At 37.7% G+C, this 21,508-nt stretch overlaps 1 protein-coding gene across 2 annotated transcripts in view; it reads right to left on the reverse strand.

Moving 5' to 3' along the window:
* Positions 1-11,546: 11,546 nt before the first annotated feature.
* Positions 11,547-21,508, reverse strand: part of HAPLN1 (hyaluronan and proteoglycan link protein 1) — a 73,890-nt gene continuing 63,928 nt past the window's right edge. For both annotated transcript variants that reach the window (XM_036310907.1, XM_036310908.1), the window contains exons 4-5: positions 17,140-17,442; positions 11,547-15,145 (exon numbers count right to left, since the gene is read on the reverse strand). In XM_036310907.1, the coding sequence (XP_036166800.1) occupies positions 14,856-15,145; positions 17,140-17,442 (593 nt within the window). In that variant the 3' untranslated portion in view covers positions 11,547-14,855. The remainder of the gene's footprint in view (positions 15,146-17,139; positions 17,443-21,508) is intronic.

Raw genomic sequence — 21,508 nt, forward strand, 5'->3', positions numbered from 1 at the left:
GATAGTGCTTTCCTAGTTTTTATTTTCATTTTTTAGTTATCCACTTGAAATCCTGTCTGAAATATTTTACATGGCGGTTTAAAGTATCTTTATGTTACTTTTTATATAGCAAGTTATGATCATTATTTCAAAAGCAGTTTTAGTTCAACCATTAACGTTGGATGCTGGCACTCAACCTTGATTTCTAAAATATTTTGGAAAATATCCTCTGCATATACATTGTTCCTTGAAAACACTTTGTCCAGAAGCTTCGCCAGTCAGCAAAGGAATTCTTTCCAAAGTTTTCTCTCATTTAAGTAAGAAATCCCAACTTACTTTTATCTAGGGACTACTTATCTAGAAACACAGTTATTTTAAATTGTGGAAAAACCTAGTCACATAAAATTATAGGATATGATATACTCCAAAACAGTACCACCTTCTCCTAACCAAACTTAGTGTCAGCAATGCCAGTGCCCTGTAACTGTACAGAAAAGCTTTTCTCTAAAGACAGAGCCGCTGTCAGTGCTGGTTCTAAAGGACCAGTTATGCAGTTGCTGTGTGGCGTTCAATGCCTAAATCCTTTTCTTATAAAGATGGTGGGAATCTAATAAATAAAAATTATCCATGTAGGCCTGTCTCTAAATGCAATGAAATCACTATATCTTGGTACATCAATTTTTTTCTTTAATTCTCTTTTCTTTCTTAAGCTAATCTTGAGTTACTTGAACATTTTTGGGGTTTTTTCATATCACTGACTGCCTGCTCATCTTTTTTATAATCTTTTTAAAAATATATTTTATTGATTTTTACAAAGAGGAAGGGAGAGGGATAGAGAGTTAGAAACATCGACGAGAGAGAAACATCCATCAGCTGCCTCCTGCACACTCCCTACTGGGTATGTGCCCGCAACCAAGGTACATGCCCTTGACTAGAATCGAACCTGGGACCCTTGAGTACGTGGGCTGATGCTCTATCCCAGGGGTGGGCAAACTTTTTGACTCGAGGGCCACAATGGGTTCTTAAACTGGACCGGAGGGCCGGAACAAAAGCATGGATGGAGTGTTTGTGTGAACTAATATAAATTCAAAGTAAACATCATTACATAAAAGGGTACGGTCTTTTTCCCCCAATAGTTTTATTCATTTCAAATGGGCCAGATCTGGCCCGCGGGCCGTAGTTTGCCCACGGTTGCAGTCTATCCACTGAGCCAAACCGGTTAGGGCACTACCTGCTCATCTTAATCCCATTCCTCCAGCATTCTGCTTAGCAGCAGTCCTCTATTATGCGGTTATTGCCAATACTTAAAGTTTAGGATTTACCTTGAAATGGCTGGAAGTTTCTCTGCTCTCAATACCTAAAAAATGCATATATGTGAAAAAAATTAATGCTTATAGGGAAATTGTTTACTTAAAATAATTATATCTTTAAGGTAATTATTGTTCTATGAAGCTCTTTGTAGATTTTTGTTTGAACAGAATGTGTGAAAAAGCTGTCAGAGCTTAGTATTTTATTGGCATGCTAATGTACATCAGAATCTTGAAAACCAGCCATTTGACCTAGAAGGTGAATTAAATAAACTCTGTGGAAGTTGCAAACATTGTCTTTTGGACATTGCATTCTGGTGAACGGTGATGGTGCAGACATGCTACTTTGATGTTAATGCAGTATTGGTCCAGCGTTCCTCCTAGCAGGAATGTTGACACCGGCTGGCTGCTTCTGAGTGCTCTGCAGGGCTGCAGCAAAACACACTTATAAAGTAGAATTTTTAAATTTTGGGCTCAAGGCATGGTCAGGATTATCTAAAAATAATTTTTATCTTTTATACCACAGGGCTGTCATGGCTAAAACAAGACCTCGGAGTTGCTGATGATTAGATGAGTTGAATGTATAGCATCAGGGGATCTATTTTGTGGTTGGGAGGGAGGAAGAGCATGAGGATTTGGAAAGGGAGCCGTTGTAACAGTTTGGATGATGCTCAGTATCCCAGTCCCCATAGGGCTTCGGTTTTTGTAGATGAAGCTGGTCCTGCCTTGCCTGGAAACCTGAAGCAACCTCACCTGAGATAGTTGTGCTGCAAAGGTGACTCTCTTCAGGACCCGCCCTTTCTATCTCATTTCTCAACCTATAACGACAGTTAGCTCCCAGCATGATGCACGGAGACAAGTACAAAGTGTGACTGGAGTGGAGAGAGCTGACAAAAAAGGTTTGCAAGACTTTGATAACTTATTTAATAAAATATCAAGGAATAAGCATGGGAATCAATGCTAAAGGCCCTCGGTCAGGGAAGAAAGAACCTGATTTTAGGAGGTACTTGTTCTCCCAGCTGCCAGGCATGTTGGCTGCTGAATACTCACATCTGAGTCCCTCAGTAAAAGTTGATCTCTGCTGAAGGGACTTCTTGGAGCAGCCCACATCCAAGGACTGGTCAGTCCAGGGACACAAAGACCTTGCCTCTTCCCTCAAGTCAGGATAATCTTAAACATCCATCCTTGTTCTGCATGCCTGAAGCCTCTGTTGCAATAGCTTTGCCATTCAGCTTCTCCTCTGCTCAGTTGTACCTCTCTTGCTCCCTCACAAGTGTTCCTCCTGAGCACACCAAGACTTCCTTCATCCAGTCTGCATCTCAGAGTAGATCTGTCAGCAAAAGGAGACCTAAGACAGTCGCTGCCAGGATGATCCACAGAAGCCAACTCTAAAGTGGGATATTGGAGCTGGAGCCTGCGCTGTGGCTGGCAGCGAGGACCGCATTCCAGCTCACAGAGAGTGTGGAGAGCTCCTGGCTACCAGGAGGTGTCCTTGAAGCAGCACCCCTTACCTTCTGAAGCTGTAAGGCAGAAAAAGCTAAGGCTTGGTGGCCTCACAGGGCATCAGTTCAGCACTGACTCACGCCCACACAACTCCTTTGTGTCAACAGGGGCAACGTGTAGAGACTTTCTGGTTCTCTTCACTTGCTCTTCTGTCCACATGGCAATCCCCCATTGTCTCCTGCTAGCCTACTGGGAAGCAGTAACCCTTCTCTGCAATGCATGCATCTGACTCAGTTTCCAGTTAGGCCAGTGCTGTTGAGGAGCTGAGTATCTTAGATTTCTTTCTTGGGCTCTGCAGAGGCGACTTGTGTCCAACAGGAGCACCTGGGGGGAGGAAGCCCTCAGGGTGTGACTGAACACATCTCGTATTTGGGAGGAAAGATGCAAACTGATACTTCAAAATACTATTGTGCCGCATCATGAGCCTCCATGTGTTTGTTGTGTGTGAGATGGCAGCAAATACTTTGAGAGTTGCTGAAATACACAGCATTGTCTGACTAGGTCAACCAGGAAACATTTCAGTCAAATCTGGAAGTTGGTTGCTTTTAAAATTCGTGGGCTCTCACAAGTTCCATTAGGACAAGTCACATGCATTCCCCCTCATTTATTTAGCAAGCTGAGGAGCGCCAGTGGATTAAGAAATTCATCTTATAACCCAATTTCTTCTCGTATTTACCAAGACTGCCTGTATTAAATCACCTGAAACACTTGAACAGCATCCATAGCACTTTCCTGTTGCATAGTTTGCTTTTTATTAAAGGCTGCAGGAAGAGGAGGAACTCAATTATTTTAAGATAAAATGTTAGATTAGGTGGAACTCTGCATATTTGCCACCATCTGGTTCACAAACTCCCTAGGGATCCTGAACATATTGCAACTAAAAAGAATTTGAACTTGAATGACTTTTAAATTGGGACACAAAATGTGGCAACCCAGACAATGCACAGATACTTAACAAGGACTGATGAATAGATCTATTTTGAACCATTTGCTCCATGAACTAAAAAGAACGCAAACACTCGTTAGTAATTGAATTAAAAACTCTTTCCCTAAAATTAAACCAAACCTGTAAAGTATGTTTTAAATTAATCCAAAAAGTCTTCTGCCCTGAGTGACCTTTCTCCTTTGCCAGCTGGCAGGGAAACACATTATCAGTAGTTGAGTTCTTATATAAAGGAAACTGCTATAAAGGAAAGTCAAGGTGTTTTATAGATAAGTCTGCAGACTAAAAAAGTAATAAGCGTCAGTTTTATCTTAGAATTATTTCCGTTTTTCACATCAGACTCACCTCTTCAGCTATCCCCCCTCCATCAAGCTGCACCTTTACTGAGACCCACAGTGAGCAGCCTCTGAGAGAGCATGCTGCTAGGACTATGCAGGAAGTGGAGAACTAGAAACAGACAGTATTGGATCTCAAGAAACTTTCAGTGTTCTATATCAGAGATGCCACAGATCAGAATACAGATGACCAATTCTTAGGTCATAACACAGCTGACTTTCAGTTTATAGTAATTTTTCTGGCAAACTCTAATTTTATGTTTTTTGAAAATGATTAATAAGAACCCCATCCCTAAGATCTGCTTCCCCACTAACTACCCAAACTGCATTTAGCTCACTCCATCAAGGGTCTGCAGTCTTTAGCAACACAGGCCCAGTCAACAGGTGTCCCAGGATTATTATTATTTTGTTGTTGTTAATCCTCATCGGAGAATATTTTCTCCATTGATTACTAGAGAGAGTGGAAGGGAGGGAGGGAGGGAGGGAGGGAGGGAGGGAGAGAGAGAGAGAGAGAAAAATTGGTGTGAGAGAGCCACATAGATTGGTTGCTTCCTGCACGCACCCCGAACAGGGCCCACTGCAACCACGGTATGAGCCCTTGACCAGAATTGAACTTGGTGCCTTTCACTCCACAATCCAACACTCTATCCATTTAGCCAAACTGGCTAGGGCCCAGGATTATTATTTAAAGACATATCAAACCTTCCATGGATGTGTAGAATTTTGAGACATTTGTCTCTAATTTTGAACCCTAGAAAGAAGATCTTCAATTAATGGAAAAAAGCTTCACTTGCCACAGAAAGATTTGCTAAGCCAGGAAAAAATTTCTCCAGTTCTAATGTCACCAGTCTTATATTTTAAGAAACTTTAACTGTTCAGCCCATGCAGAAAATTTCCAAAGGAACATGTATGACAAATTTTACATTGTGTTTGGTTTTACAACTCAATGAATGTTTTTTAAAAACATATATTGTGAATAATTTTGGTAATTTAAAAAAAAATACATGACCAAGGACTGAATCATTGTGTCTATTAGAAATATGGGTACAACTTTGATTGCTGAGCAAGAACTCTTTGCCTTAATTCATTTAATCAACAAATAATCTTAACCGATGGGATAAGTGCTGTGATGAGTTTCTCTCCCAATCTCAGGCACTCATAAAGGGCCTGCAGCAGATATTAGCATTGGGTAAAATTCCTGAAGAAGGTCAACCTTGACTGAACCCCAGACAGGTGCCTGTTTTAGGGAGGAGCACTTCCACCTAGCTCTGAGGGACATTATGGAAGGAGCTTGATTGTGGCCACCTTATAGAAGATGTAACAAAGCCCCAATGGGGAGCATTACCGTTTCTTTCCTTTCCCTTCGACTCGGAACATCCACCATGTAATACAAAAGGCAGGCATTTCTCACTAAAGTCACTATTGGAAGCCTGTGTAGTGTGTTTTGAGTGGTTACAACCATTAGAAGGGACTAATCATTGACAGCAAGTGGCCAGAAGAGTGAGGAATGTTAAGTGCTTGAAAGGTGAGTTGATCCAGTACAGTAAAAAATCGTTTTATTCAAAAAGCCCATGGCACTTCTTGAGAAAAACTAGAAGTGATTCAGATCCTCACCAAGAGTTTATAAGGCGGCTTTGCAGTGGCAGAACTGGAACAGAGTATGATGCAGTGGGGAGGAATTTATAGAATCAAATCTGAAATAGTTTTTCCATTTTGGGGGGAAATTTTTAGCCTCCAAGGAGAATCCTATATAATAAAAGGCGAATATGCAAATTGACCAAAGGGCAGAACAACCAGTCAGCTCAATGTAGGAGCTGCTCCCTGGTGGTCAGTGTGCTCCCACAGAGGGACCACGGCTCAGCCAGAAGCCAGGCTCACTGTTGCAAACAGGTGGTAAGGAGTGAGGGGTCCCGGACTGCGAGAGCCCTGGACTGCGAGAGGGATGTCTGACTGCCGGCTTAGGACAATCCCCTGGGGCAGGCCAAGCTGAGGAACTCCCCACCCCAATGCACAAATCTCATGCACCAAGCCTTTAGTGTATTAATATTGTGGCACATTAATTTGTTAAGTAATTTTTGTATAATATATCTTTGCTGTGGAAACTTTAGAAATAGAAAGAAAAAGGATAACCCCTATGAACATGTTAGTACATTGCCTTTCAGGATATAATAGGCATATTGATTGCTCACAGATATTTGAGAGCATAAAGGCAATACACATTATTGCTGGCATTTTTTATTATTTGCATAGAAGGAAGTGACTTTCATGGCCTCAGATCAATACTGTATGTTTGTAAATTTAATTTTTTAAAGGCTTCTATATGTGAAAAGTCACTTAATATTTATATTTCAAATGGGAGTAAACTTTAATTATGTTTTCAGTGTTTCACTTATCCTTGAATTATTTCCAACACTATTGGAAAGACTTTATTTATATTACATGTCAAAATGGACTTGTGAAGCAAGGCTTAGCGAATAAGATGAGACGTTCTACAGCCCAACTGCCACAGAGATAGGTTTCCTCCATGGGCTCTCTTGTATTAGGCACAGTGTCTAGACACCATTATGCTGTACTGGTTGTGTTTCTAAGTTTCCGAGGTTCATCCTGAGCAGTGTCTCCCACCAACCCTCCATACCTTGATGCTGAAATTCCCACCTCTGACCTTTAGTATGGAGCAAGTTCCCAATGAATTTGTCATATATCAACAGTTTTCTGTATCTTTTTGGTGTCAACTAACTGCTATATTGTTAGCACACCTTTCTAACTAATGTTTATTCTTTTTAATCCAGTTAGGTAATTAGTTAACTTTTTGCCTTTCCCTTTGGAATTTAGAATTTTTCTTCCCAGTGGAGGGAATACAAAATAGAATGTTATCCTCTTTTTTTTGGCAAAGAAGTACTCTGCTAGGAGGCCTCCATATCTTTAGCTGCTAGTCTTTCCTTTGTGTCGTCTAAAGCTAGGAAACGAAGGGGCAGGTCCTGTTCCCTCTGCCAATGCCAGGCCATTGGCCTCTGTGCCCCCTGCAGGAGACTCGGAACTAAAGAAGCTGGAGGACAGTAAAGAACATTTCTAGCTAATGTATTGTTGAATTGTATCGTTGGTGTTTTTCACTTGCATCAGGGTGAGTTGCCGCAGATTCAAATTGCTACACCAGACCTATAAGCCAATTAGGAAATTATTTATACTTTTATTATGACATAGTTTATACATTTTACATTTTTTAGAGTTGATTAATCAATTAATTAATTTAGCAAATATTTAAATAAAATCTATATTATTGATCTAATTTTTATTAAAAACTATGACTTATTCACATACTTCATGGAAAATACAATACTATTAAACAAAATAAACCTTTATTTTTCCCCTTGATATTTGGATTATAAATGATTTTCATTTTATCTCTACCTGTATTTTCCAGTATTTTTACTATAAATATGTGTTAATATATGATAAAAAAATATTATTAATTTTTAAACTACATCCATAACGCTATGCTAGCCTTTGAAGTGAGAGTGGAGAATTATTAAATTAATATTAGTAGTCTGTGCTTTTGTAAACTTATAATTTAGCTTAATAACCAAAAGTGTATGCAAATGAAAATTTTAATTATATATTAAAGAAATACACAGTCACAAAATGAACAATAATGATATTTCAAGGTAGTATTTAATGATGAGTTATAATGAACTTCAAATAATCTCATTTAATTATGAGCAAAAAAAGGTATAATGTTGGTACTCTGATCCCTGTTTTCAGATGAGGAAACTGAGCCTTCTTTGTTTATTTAACTTGTGAATCTATGTATAAACTATAATTTAATAAGAACTAATGTTTACAGAGTGTTTACTCTGTACCAAGAGCTGTTCCATCATTTCCCATGAGGTTAAATGTGGTGCACTGGTTAACATGGTGACTTCTTCAACCATCTCTTGATTTGCTACTTACAAGAAGCTATGTGACCTTGAGCAAATCATTTAAACTCTCTGGGCCTTTGTTTCCTCATTTAGAAAATATAGATGATAATATCTATATTACAGGGTTAAGGGAATTAAATAAATTATATATGTAAAATATTTAGCACAGTGTGGTACATTGTGTTAACTATTACCAAAATACATTAATTCATTCAAATTTTATAACCCTATGAGGCAGGCATTAATCAGATATCACTATCTCTATAGTTAGATGGGGAAACCAAGGTCAAGAAATATATGATTTCTCCAAAGACAGTACTTGGCAGAGCTGGATTTGAACCTCAGCACTCTGACTCTGTGCTCTTAACCACTGTATTGAATGCTGTCTTCAGATCATAAAACAACCCAATGTCTTTTATGTGATGAGTGAATTAGTGATAAGTAATAGGGAATGCTTGTTTCCATATGCATATGCCATAAAATAAATATGCTTTTGAAAAGCAGATGCATTTATGTATTTTAATGTGTATTCTTAGAGTTTTAAAAAGTTGTCTCTGGCACCTGGTAAATTGATTTCATCAAAACATATATCTTTACTCAGGACAAAGGTAGATTCTTTCTCCCTCCTCCCTTTCCTAAGTCTCTTCTGCTCTGTCTCCTGCACCCCCAATCCGCTTTTCTATTTCACCAGCATTGTGTTGGCTTTTTTCTGAAAGCCCCATGTTTGTAAGGTAGAGCTCACAGTGGGAATAGTTCTCTTATCTCGGAGATATAATTGAAAACTCAGAAGACATTGACTTTAATGTGGAATTTGATTCTTCTCCCCAAAATATTTTACACATTTACAGTTATAGCCCTCGGATATTAGTACTTTAGATGAGAAAGAGTTTGATCAGGAATGTGTATAAATGGTTTAAAGTCATCTTTGCAAAAGTGACAATAATAGGGCAGGCAGGCAGATAAGTAGGTTCTTAGGTACACATTTACTAATGGGAACTATAACCAGAAGAAAATAGTACATCAAATGGATGGAATATTTGTTTAAAGACTATTCTAAGTTCAATCAAATTTAAACCAATTATACTATTTTAAGTATGTTTAATTGTGAACTATTAATAACAATATAATTCTAACTATTAATAATAATATAATTCTATATTGTTATTAATTGAATAGCTTTAATTTTTTAAAGCTATTCAATTAATATATATCAATTGAATAGCTTTAATTTTTTCCTCCTAAACCTATTAAGATCAGTGATTCTCAATCTTGGCTGCATATTAGAATTAACTGAGGTTGAGGAGAGATTTAAAAATTCTTTATGTCTTGGTTGCACTCTTTTTATTATTTTTTAAAGGTTGTTTTTGTTTTTTATATATTTTTATTTATTTCAGAGTGGAAGGGAGAGAGAGAAAGAGAAACATCAATGACGAGAGAGAATCATTGATCAGCTGCCTCCTGCACATCCTGAACTGGGGATCAAGCCTGCAAACAGGGCAGGCTTGACTGGAATCAAACCTGAGACCCCTCAGGTTTGGCTATAAAGCAAGTAGTATTCCTGGGCTGAAGAAACTTCAAGGAGGCTAGTCACTAAGGAGAGGAAGCCAGGCATCATGATGTGACATCATTACGCAGACGGACACTTAGCATATTAGCCTTTTATATATATAGACTAGAGGCCCAATGCATGAAATTCATACAAGGGGCTCAGCCTTTGCAGCCCCGGCTGCCTCTGTTGGCCCTCACAGGCCCTCTCAGCCCCTCACAGCCCCAACTGGCCCTCGCAGCCCTGGCTTCTTCCGGAAGGACGTCCAGTCTAATTAGCATATTATACTTTTATTATTATAGATGAGTTTTGGAAGGCAGAGTTTACATTGATGAAAATCAATGGGAGAAACATATAAACAAAACAAAATGTATTTCAAACAGGATGGAGACTGGCGATTGAGACCTTCCTTAGAAAGAAAAATATGGGAATAAAATATTCTTAGAATTCTATCACCATCTTATATTTGTTGACAAAGCCAATAGTTTCATTGTTAGGTAATGGAGAATCTGTGCTTTCTCTCCATCTGGGGAGGGCTCCCCTAATAAACAGAGCTCAAGCTGCGGTCAGGTACCAACTGAATGAAAGAGCCACCTCTTAATAGCTGAGGCAGGTGATGCTGAACAGCCCCAATGGTCAGAGATAAGCTAAGAAGGAAATTGGTTGATTTCAAGAAAGGCCTGGAATCACTCTCTGGGCTGACCCAAGTTGTTTCAAATGATGAGTGGCTATGAAGGTGACAAGATTTTATTGGCCTGAAAGAAATACAGAGAAAATAAATAAGTTTTGTTTGCTTCTCTAAGGACAAAGAAAATGTGTGTAGTGAATTTCCTCCCTAAGAGTGGGGATGTAGTCTGCTGTCAATGTCCTGATATATCCTATCACCAGCTGAGAAGCAAAGACTACAGAGGCATTTTAAGTTGTGCCTCTAAATACTCCTAAGTGGACAGCCCAAGAAATCAAGACAGGAAAGGGAATATGCTTTTCTTACACTTTCAGTGTTAGTTTATCGTTAGTTCATCCACGTCTCCCTCATATGCTCCAATAATCTTTTGCTTTTATTATTTTCCTGGCATATCTGACTCTCCTGGACAGGGTCCTTTTTACTCAAGAATAATCTTAGGATTAAGCTTTGTCACTTGGTTGGAAACTAAGGACATTACATCTGAACAGTTTAACTTGTTTTTATTTAAGCATGATGAAACTCCATAGGACTCTTCAGTACTAGTACCCAGTGGGTTTTGTATATGATCAGGTTATAGCAATACATGAAATTTGCATGCAAAGTAAAAATTATATACTTCATCTGCGTTAGAATTTAAACACTAAAAGAAGTTTAATTTCATCTTCTTGAAATTTCTTCTCCAAGGTTTTTCAATGTATTCCAAATTAGAATGGGAAAAAATTTAAGTGCACTTTTTGTTTTAATATCAATGACTCAAACTGTTTTGGATGTGTTTGTGTTCAAGTCATTGTATCACCAATAGACTCTTGCACCCAATAATCTATTTCTACATACTAAGAAAATCCAAAAACAACTTTCCACACTGAAAATTCAGGAAAGGAATGGAAATATTAAAAAAAATATGCCCCTTGTTATTGGAGTGGAAGAATTTTATTATATAAACAGAGATCTTTTAACTCAGAACTAATAATTGAAGTCATAAAGTATCTCAAGTATTTTAATCTAATCACCAACACAACAGATTTATGGAATTGCTAACCAATGAGCAAAATAAATTATACTTCGCATCATATAAAAAGAGAGAAAAAAAAAAGCCATTAGATTCTGGGATAGTACTACTGTTGATTTAGCAACACCATAAATATACTCCTTTTTTTCCTTAACATTGCAAAATTCCCAGGAAATGGAAATTGCTATGTGTTTACAATTTGAACTCAAATGTATTACAAAAAAATGGGTAGATGTCTTCTTTAAAATAATGTATTTATAGTGTTTGACACAAAGAATAATAGCTAAGGTTATACAATTCAGAAGAATCAAAAGATACTGCATTAACACAAAATTGTCTTTTAATGTTTGTTTACCAGTTCATTGTATCTTACAGAAAATGAAAACATTATTTTTATAATACAGATTGGTTCCTTTCCTCCGATTTGTACTCAGGAGGTATTAAATGCCTTTAAATACTGATTTTCTTTAATCAGGTGCCTTACTGACTTTCTGTATTTTTTATTTCTCTTGTTGTACATCATTGCTGCTCTGGCAGTAGTGAGCTGTGATACAGTTAACTTCTCAAGAAAACTGTCAGTTATCCACTGATCATTCTTGATGCATTCTATGCTGAGAACTGATTGTAATTCCCTTTTAATCCTCCCCTCCTAGTGGTCAGCTACTCCATAAGACCACCATATTCTTTGGAGCACTGAATCCAGAAACCCAGTATGGCTGCCAGCAACCAAATTGGAATCTCCTTTGAGTCTACTTTTAATTGCCAAAATAATAAGCAACTACATTATTGCATAAAATAAAACTTTACCAGGTACCGGCCCCCTTCCTATGCAAAAAAGTTTAAACTTACAAATACCATATTTGACTAAAAATTACTGTGCTAAATCTGGCAGCAGTCATTAAGAGATGGCTTCCAGTGTTAACATGATTAACTTGCTTCCATTCCTATTGTCTTTTTATATGAATCCTTATTGTTTGGTTTTCAAATGTAGGTCTCCAGGTGAAACTTGCAGATAAACTTTGTTGCTTATATGGGCTACAAGTGTGAATCATGCACAAAATGATCCAAGCAAGATTTTCTAACCCTGAGTCCCATCTTATTTCTCTGATAGTCTTGGAACCGAAGTCTGAGGAGCAATTTCTGAATTAGTCAATGTTGTACTGATTTTCAGTTCAGAAAGGTATTAGGATAACCTTTCTTTTTTTCAATATTCTCAGTGATACATTGGGGAATGAAGTAGGAAAATAGACATTTGGTGGAAAAATGGAAAATGATAACATTAAAAAAACAAACCAAGAACTATTCAAGTAGAAGTCCAAAAGGGTAAGGAGATCCTCATCCTTTAGGGGAAATCAGAAGATAAAAATTCTGCCCGGCAGTATTTATTTTCTTTACAAGCTTAGAAAAATGGTGTGCTATCAGTTTCGATTTTAATCAGCTAAAAGTCAGTCCAGAGTTTTTGATCAGCACCAGTTCCTATACTAGTTAGTATTCAAAAGTTAAGAAATGGTAGCTACTATGCTTAACATTATAAAGATAGAGCTTTGCAGCAATTAACTGAACATTATATATCTTCTTCAATATAAACTTGTTCCTACTTGCATTTCCAATAAAAATCTTATAACATGGGTAATAATCATTCAAGTATGGGCTTCCTCCAGTGAGCTCACCCCCATAGTTGAGGTGTTAGAGTCACTCTTTTGGAGTTAGTCCCATCTTTAAATAACATATTCATCTTATTATAGACCATTCAGATATTTTTAATTTAAAAGTTCAAGTTCTATTTATATCAGCAATGTTTGAGTTAAACCTCACAATCTCTTTGGATTTATATTTGTAATTTTTGCACAATTTGCATATCCAACCTAATGTAAAAATGTGCATGCATACACTGTCATCTTTTAATATTAAAGCATCTGAAAATTTCCAGCTATGCTTTTGATAAAAGAAGTGATTTACTTTTATTTACAACATTTTATCTAGATAATGTAAGTATAGTTATGGTTTTATTGACTTCCAATTGTTCTGTATCTTCCACACATGTAACTCTACATTTAGAGAGTACATTTATTAGAATTATTACAGAGCTTTAAATGCAACCACAATCAATTCAGGAAACAGATTTATTAACTCATGTTCACGGGAAGAAAATCTACATAAAAACATTCATGAAAGCACACCAGCTATGTCATACTTGGGTTATGATACTAAATCCCATTTATTAGAACTCATTGTGAAACAATGGGAAACCATAAAATGTAATTTGAATACAAATATTGGTCCCTGTGGGGTCTCAACAGTCATAAAAATATAGGAAAACAGAGCTTTATTTAAGATTGGAGCTGCTAATGCAAAAGTTGTTTTTCTGAAGCTGGCCTTACCTTTCCCTTACAGCCTGATGAATTTAGTGTAAACTCTATGATGACAGGTTCAGTGTTTCATTTACACCTAATGATGACCAGCAGGGAAAGTGATATCATGGACCACATTTTCTTATGGAGGAAGGTTTAGAACTACTTGGTTGACATTTTCCCCCCAACCACAGGCACCAGTTGGGCTTTCTAATGTACATACAAATAATAATAAAAAAAGAATTTTGAAAGTTGGGTCCTTACTTCTTGGTTAGGAAAGTGTGCAGTTATTCATTCCTTTTATGATTTAAATGTTTTAATGTAATGTAAATAAGAAGGAAATATTAAATACTTTAAAGTTATTTTTATAGGACAATAACATTTCATAGCCTAACATAAAATCAAGCTGCTAAATTTTACAATTTTTCTGTCCAGCAGTTTATCTATATAACTGCCCTGAGTAGATGCTAAATGCTGCTTAGCCAACGACCCTTAGAATTTAAATGTAACTCAGTAAAGCTACTCAAAAGATAACACAATTCTTCTTAGGCGTGTGTAATTTTAATTAGAAGAAGGTAGAGTCTCTCATGGGTTAAATATTATCTGCTTATTTAAATTTCATACTTCATATAAACGGGGTTATTAAGGAATTTTAACTGTTCTTTTTACTATGCTTTGGAGTCCATATGAATTCTTCTTCTTCTTTTTTTTTTGGTCAAAAGGCAGGATGTTTGAAGAGTAAAATATTCTACTGGAGACTTGCAATAGGAACTTTTAGAAAAGTGTAGATTATTCCCCTGTGAGACTGAGTTTTGTGCCACCTCTCAGAATCTCAGTTTATGTAAAGAAGCCTTATGTCAAATCTGCTGCTCTAACTTGTTTCTTGTGCATTTCAAAATCGTACAAATGTGTAAAATTTGTGCTTGTGGAAGCTGCTGCTCCGGGTAACTTTCCTTCCCTTAACCCTAGCAATCCTCAAATTATTGCATGCCCCGCCCATGAAAGGATGCTTCCTTGGGATGATATAGCCTAAAGGGTTTGGCTCAAAAGCCTCCTTATGTAGGACTTTCCTTAAAATTATATTAATTTATAATATATATTGAATGATAGCTTTACAAAAACAAATTAATGAATTGGTCTTTATGAAAATGACTCTTTACAGTAAGTAAAAAAAGGGTTATCACAGTTTTGGTAACTTGCATGAGTTCATACGGAAAACAAAACAAAACACCTTTCACATGTTCTGAATGACTTTAAACCCGACGTGCTCCGGGGCACGCTCAGTTGTATGCTCTGAAGCAGTAGACACCGTACAGCTTATGCTTTTTATCTGGGAAGCCGGCGAAGCGCACCGCGGCCTCGGTAGGACTGCAGCGCCTTCGTGGCCGAGAGATAGGGTAGCGGACACTGCCGTCCTCCAACCAGCCCGCATCGCAGCGGTCGTATCCCAGAAGCTTCCAGGCAGCGAATATCTGGCCCACTTTCGCAATCCGAGCACCATCGTTGAGACAAGCTTGCACCGCTTCGTCGTAGGTCAGCTTGGTGGGGTGGATCAGGTAGTAGAAGCGGCCTGCGGAGAGGAGGAGAGGGGTCAACGGGCCTGTGTGCCACTGAGCCACGCAGGGAGGGAAGGAGCCCAACAGACGTGGGTTCCAGTGAAGTGGGGTATGGAGCAATGTCTGTAGAGGTTTTGGAACCTGGGATCTCAGTCAAATGTAGTGCCCCTGAGTCGCTCTCCATTAAATCAGTTGATTTTTCTTTGCCGCTTAATCCATGTTCAGACATGCCCTTTTATAGCTTTGAAAAGGAAAAGGGAAATGGCAGATGCAGTTTCTGTTCGCTAATTAGTGACTAAAAGGCCCTTCTGTGGCGCTAGGGAAGACAGAAGTCCATGCTCAAAGCAAGGGCTATTGAAATTCTGGCTGTGGCGGGACTGAACCCCAGCACAAGTTTCTGGAGAGGCAAAATTTGAATGTGAAAGGATCAAAAAACATTCTTGACATAAAAGTCTATTTAAAAAAAATCAAAGCCCTCAAGTCCTTTTCATTACAGGTATCAATAAGACATTCTTCTTCTTCAAAGACTACAGTATGAAAATGCAAAAAAAAAAAAAATACAGGAAGTCACTTGCCATAAATAATACTGGCTCAGACTGTGGACCTAGTCTGTTCACTCCCTAGCAGAGGATGCATTTATTTATCTTTTCCAACTTTATTCTGTGGGAGCCTGATACCTAAGTGTTTTTTGGTTTTTGTTTTTTAATTTCACAAGAAAGAGCAAGCTAGTCTCACCCACTTATTGAATAGTGTTAATTACTGAGATTCCTTCAATATGTATAAAATACATAAAATATGACATCAACTGACTGAAGTGACACATGCCAATTGAAGATTTTCTCAGACTTCATTTCAGGTAGAATATAATCTCTCTCTTATCTGATATACATTGGAATGTAGTATCTCCTTACCCCGCATTAAACATAGGTTATTGAAGTGTAAATCAATGCTTGCCAATTCTTTCTAGACTAAGATGCTGTGGTTCTGAGAAAGAGTGGAGGCCGCTGGAACATTAGCTACTAGCGTTAGTTCTATCATCTACACCAGAGGTCAGCAAGCTACAACAGGAGTCAAATGAGGTTTCATTTGAACATAACCACACCCCTCCATTTAATACTGCCTATGGCTGCTTTTGTGTTACTATACACAAAGCTACATTGATTGAGTAGTTGAAAAGGAGGCCATATGGCCCACAAAACAAAAAATATTTACTATCTGGCCCCATACAGAAAGTTTGTTGATCCCTGATTCCTTGCAATTTTTTCCAAAACATGTCACAGGGAACTTATATACCAATGAAGGGGGTCAGAATTTACTTCATGGGTGTGTGGCCTGTGCAGTGGCACATGGCCTCATGATTAGCTTACTGCCTTGCTGTCACCATCTTAAAATTCTCAATGATTTTTGATCAAGGAACCAACATTTTCACCCCCACATTATGTGGCTGGGTCTAGATGGAGCAAGGTAGGGCGGGGAGTGATGTTGAAGGCAAAGAATCAGTCATCAACATGGAAGCAACCTGGATCTCTTTTCTTCTGCTTTCACTGGCAATGTTATTTCTATTTATTCTTTTTGCAAACTTCTCTTCATCCTGAGCTTTGTTGATCATTTATGAATATACTGACATTGTAAGTTAGTGAAGGAGAACATGACACAGAAGCCACCCTTACTTCAACCTGGAGAGCTATATCCTAGGGAGGGCACATCGTAGCAGCAGCATCCTTGCAATAAGAAACAGACTCCAGACAACATCATAGCTTAAACTATTTTATAGTAACAATCAGATGCAATAAAACCCAAGAATAGTGAAAGTCTACACTTTTGCTTGACTTCTGTGGATTTAAAAAAAAATTTAGGACATCAAAGAACTTTTTTATATCTTTTCAAACTAGAGCAATACTTCAAAGCTTTTATCTTTTTAAGTAGATAAGATTGAAAGTCAAGTGTAGCATCATAGTACCTATTAGTCTATGGTATAGGGAAGAAGGCAGTTCAGTTAATATCTTACCATTGAAGTTGGATGTAAAGCAGAACACATCATATCTGCTTTTATCTTTATCCCAAAACCCATAGTTCCTGACACCAGGCACGGTGTTCTGGCCTCCGCAGGGCTCCCTGGGCTTGGTGATGGGGTATTGCACTGAGCCATCGCTGAGCCAGCCAGCGTTGCACCAGTCCAGCCCACCCCGCCAGGCATCATACAGCTGGTCGAAGGAGGCAATCACAGCATCCTGGTCCAGACAAGCCTGCTGTGCCTCATGAAAATTGAGATTATAGCGCCCCAGTCGTGGAAAGTAAGGGAATACCACACCTGTCCAAAGGAGAAAGCATGAGGTTATTAGTGGCACCAGAGTAACAGGTATAGGCAAATCACACTTTACTGGCAAAACAAAAACAAAAACAGAAACAAAAACAAAAGAAAACATAATAGAATCTCCATCAGATGAAGTAGCAGTTTTTGGACAACTTACAATGGTTTCTCATGGTCCCTCTCCCCTTCAAACAGCCTCTCAGCTCTAAGCATGTCCCAGTGTGCTATTTTATTTGATAACTTCAATGATTTATCTCTTTTGCTAAGAGTTCAACTCAAGCCTTGAAATTCTCCTTTCTGATATGATTCACCTGCAGATTATATTTTCCAAATAGCTCTCCTTGAGAATTTAACATCTGCTACTGGTTACTAAGCCTAAAAGTGTATTCCTGAGCTCCCTTTGTCTGGGAAAAAAAATCAATATTGAATACTAAGCATGGTAGGGGATGTAGAAATAGTGCTGAAAGAGAAGGTATATGTCAAAATTCACAATGTTTTTTTCTTAGTAATTATTCTTATATAATTACTAATTCATTTAATATTGTATTTTAAATGCAAAAACAAAGATCAATTATTCAAATGTAGATACTAATATATAATTTGTTTTACACATGCTCCTAAAAACTTGCAGATAAGTAACTTTCACTTAGAAGGCTTCTGATTTGGAGAAACCCGAAAGTGAAATCCTTTGCATATCTAACAAAAATCTAATTAAACGGTCTTATTTCATCTTAATAAAGCAGTTCTTTACTAGGAAAAACACCTCCATAAAAAACATCATAGCTCTCTTATTTGTTTCAATTTTTACTATAGCCCTTCATCTCCTCCCCCCACCCTCCTCCGCCCCCGTCCTATACAAGGTAGGTACAGAAGAGACATCTGTTGATTCAGTTAATGCCAAAGAATTAAATATTTTAAAGGGCAAAACCTTTAGCAAATGTAAATGGTGTGATTGGCACTTGGCTTTGCCTGGGAAGATACAATGGCTTTCCAAAAGCATGCTTTTCAGTCAAATAATCAAGAGATGATTGAGTTGTCTTACAGCCTGCTGCACAATTACTTCAAAAGACACGGATTACATAAGAAAGCTAAGTTATACCATTTGCTGGACTTTAAGGAGGACCACTGCATCAAAATGTCTCCCCCATAGTTGCGAAAAGATAATTCAGTGCGATTGTTCAAGTCCTTGCCTTGGCTTTTTAGAATGTAATTAGAAATAATTAATATTTTACCATGTGGAATATAAAACATTGTCCCACTGACAGTAATTTGGTGAATTATATCACATGAGCTATTTTTTATGAGACCGCAGACCCTATTGAAGATGAATGTACAATTCACTAAGAGTGTAACCAGTACAGAGGAAATGTTTTCTTTTATAAGTTGTCCTGGAAGACTCTACAGAGATTTCAATAGCCTGGATCAAGTCGCGTCAGCCGAAGGGTTCTGCAGGGCACGTTTGTCCCTCTGGGGCAGTCCCAGCTGGCACTGTCCACTGCAGGCAAAGATCCAGGAAGGCTTCCCGATCTCATCCTGCCTTCTCAGGTTCTTGGCTGAGGGATCTGTAAGCTGAGCCAGAGCCAAAATGAAGGAGGAAAAGGCTCTCCGGGTTGCCACTGCCCCCTGCAGTGATGATGGAAGGGAAGGCTGGAGGTGGCTCTACCTAAGAAGAGCCATGCTCAGGCATCTGGCTAAGAACCTAATTAGCGCCCTAAAGGAACGGCCACTGTGCTCCCTGTCCCCTGTGCCTTACCTCTTCTTTCCTCAGCAGCCCCAGGAATGCTGCTATAAAAATACCTAATTTATCCAGTAGAGATTTCTTTAGCAGCTGAACATCAAATGAGAGAAAATCTCAGTCTCTCAATGTGGAGAGAGGAAGAAATTATATGGTTTGAATTCCATTTCTCATATGGCTCAAGATGGTAACAGTGGAGAATGTAGAGTATTTTAATTTAAAATAATTTAAAAAAAAAAACCATGACAATATTTTGGGTTTAAATTTATTGTAGTATATTTAGGGACTTTCATGGGTGTTAGGAAAAAAATTTTCTTTAGTAATTAGTCCTTGATTAATCACTGAATGTTACTGATAAAATATTGATTCAGTTCTAAATCCAGTGTCACATATTTTTGAGTTTCTTTCAAATTTAACATAATTTCAAGCAAGCATTTCTTAAAGTAAAAATGAAACTCTATCTTAAAATTTTACTATTTTTCAATTATAAGAATAAATGATCAACTTACTGTTTTATTAACTTAAAAGATATACATACATTATAGTTAATGTCTGATGACGCTGGAGAGAACACATTTCTAGTACATCAAAGTTACTGTCTGTGTTTTACTCGGCCAAGGCTTTAAAAGCTTCAGTGTATTGTACACACTTACTGCATATGTTTAAACACTCAGATATTTCTTACAAGCAGGGGCATTTCTGAATACATGTTTGTTAGCATTTGTTTATTTACCTATTTTACTTCCAGCTTGTTAAGATTTCAGCATCTTAGACTATGATTACAAAAACCTTCCTGACTCTGGGAAAATGTGCAATTCCTACAGCTGACTTATGGAGCACACGGTGATTGTTTTTATCCAGCACTTATAAAAAGTTGAACTTTCATGGGTATGAAGAAGGGTGTGTACCTATTTTCCAAGTATAATGATTTGATACTTATATGTCAAGATATAATGAGAAGCTCTTTACTTTTCCATAGAGGTCTGGTATGCATCACTACGAAAGGGATTAATAAGAATGATACATCACATGGAAATGAATACTATCAAATGATGTGAGTAGTTTCATCAGTCCAAATATGTTTTGAAAACACATTCTTTAAGATTTACAATTGCACAGTTCAATTCATCCTAGCTGTTGGCAAATATCAATTCGTTAGACATATGAAAGTTTTCATACCATGGTACATGTAGAAACTAAAGTAAATTGCAATAACTCCATAAAGTAAATATATTTAGTAACAAAAAGGCAGAGGCCATGCCGCATAGTTTCACCTTCCTCGGTGCCTCTCATAGTGCCTGGCAGTGCTGTGTACATATGTAAAATTATTTTTCTATTTCTGGAAGTCCTCAGATTACATTTTTGTGTATTTGGGCTCAATTTCACCAATGTTCATGGATATTAATTTGAATTAATAAAAGCTGAAAGCACAAGGTGGCTTTTGATCAGGAGCCAAGAACTACAACTAAGAGAGACGAGAAGATCATAAAAATGCACTTTACTCCATTGTGTAATTTATTAGATAAGTAAAGCTAATAGTTCTCCATACATGTGATGGGGTCCTGAGGGCTTCAGAGGTTAGATTTTCCATGATGTGCTAGTGGACCAAACACATACTTTCCCAAAGGCACAGATCCATCCTAGGCTGTGAAAGGAGCTCCTAACAAGCACACACTTACAGTTTATGTGCACAGAAAGAGGTTATTCTATCAGTGCAGCCGAAATGTATCCTCCAGGGCAAAGAAACTTGAATTCATGAATATAAGAAGTTCTGAGATACGTGAGAAACCACACAGAAGAGTTTCCCTACTGGTGGGGCATTTAGAGTGTGTGTGGGCTTTGGGCAGAGGGGACACAGGAGGACAAAGACACTTTTTATTATTTAGCTTTATATACATTTTTGTTTTTGAATCTACTGAATGCAATATATATATATATATATATATATATATATATATATATACAAAATTTTACCTTATTATTAAATTAAGTTTTCACAGTTACTTTACAGAATGCAATTGCATGTACTTCAGTTAGTAGATGTCCTTCACAAAACTTGTCATTATTTTGAAACTAAGATAATTTTAGAAGTATAATAAAAAAATATCAAATCTGAGAAACTAAGATGGCGGCATAGGTAAACACCGGGAAATTGCTGCCTCCCACAACAACTTCAAAAATACAATGAAAAGACAAAACGGACATCATCCAGAACTACAGGAAGGCTAGCTGAGTGGAAATTCTACAACTGGAAGGAAAGAAAAGCACACTGAGAGCCAGAGGAGCTGCGGAAGTAAAGTGCAAAGGTACAGAGGCTAGAGCGCCCTCGCA

The sequence above is a fragment of the Myotis myotis genome, unplaced genomic scaffold (genome assembly GCF_014108235.1).
Source record: "Myotis myotis isolate mMyoMyo1 unplaced genomic scaffold, mMyoMyo1.p scaffold_m19_p_5, whole genome shotgun sequence".
Taxonomy (NCBI): domain Eukaryota; kingdom Metazoa; phylum Chordata; class Mammalia; order Chiroptera; family Vespertilionidae; genus Myotis; species Myotis myotis.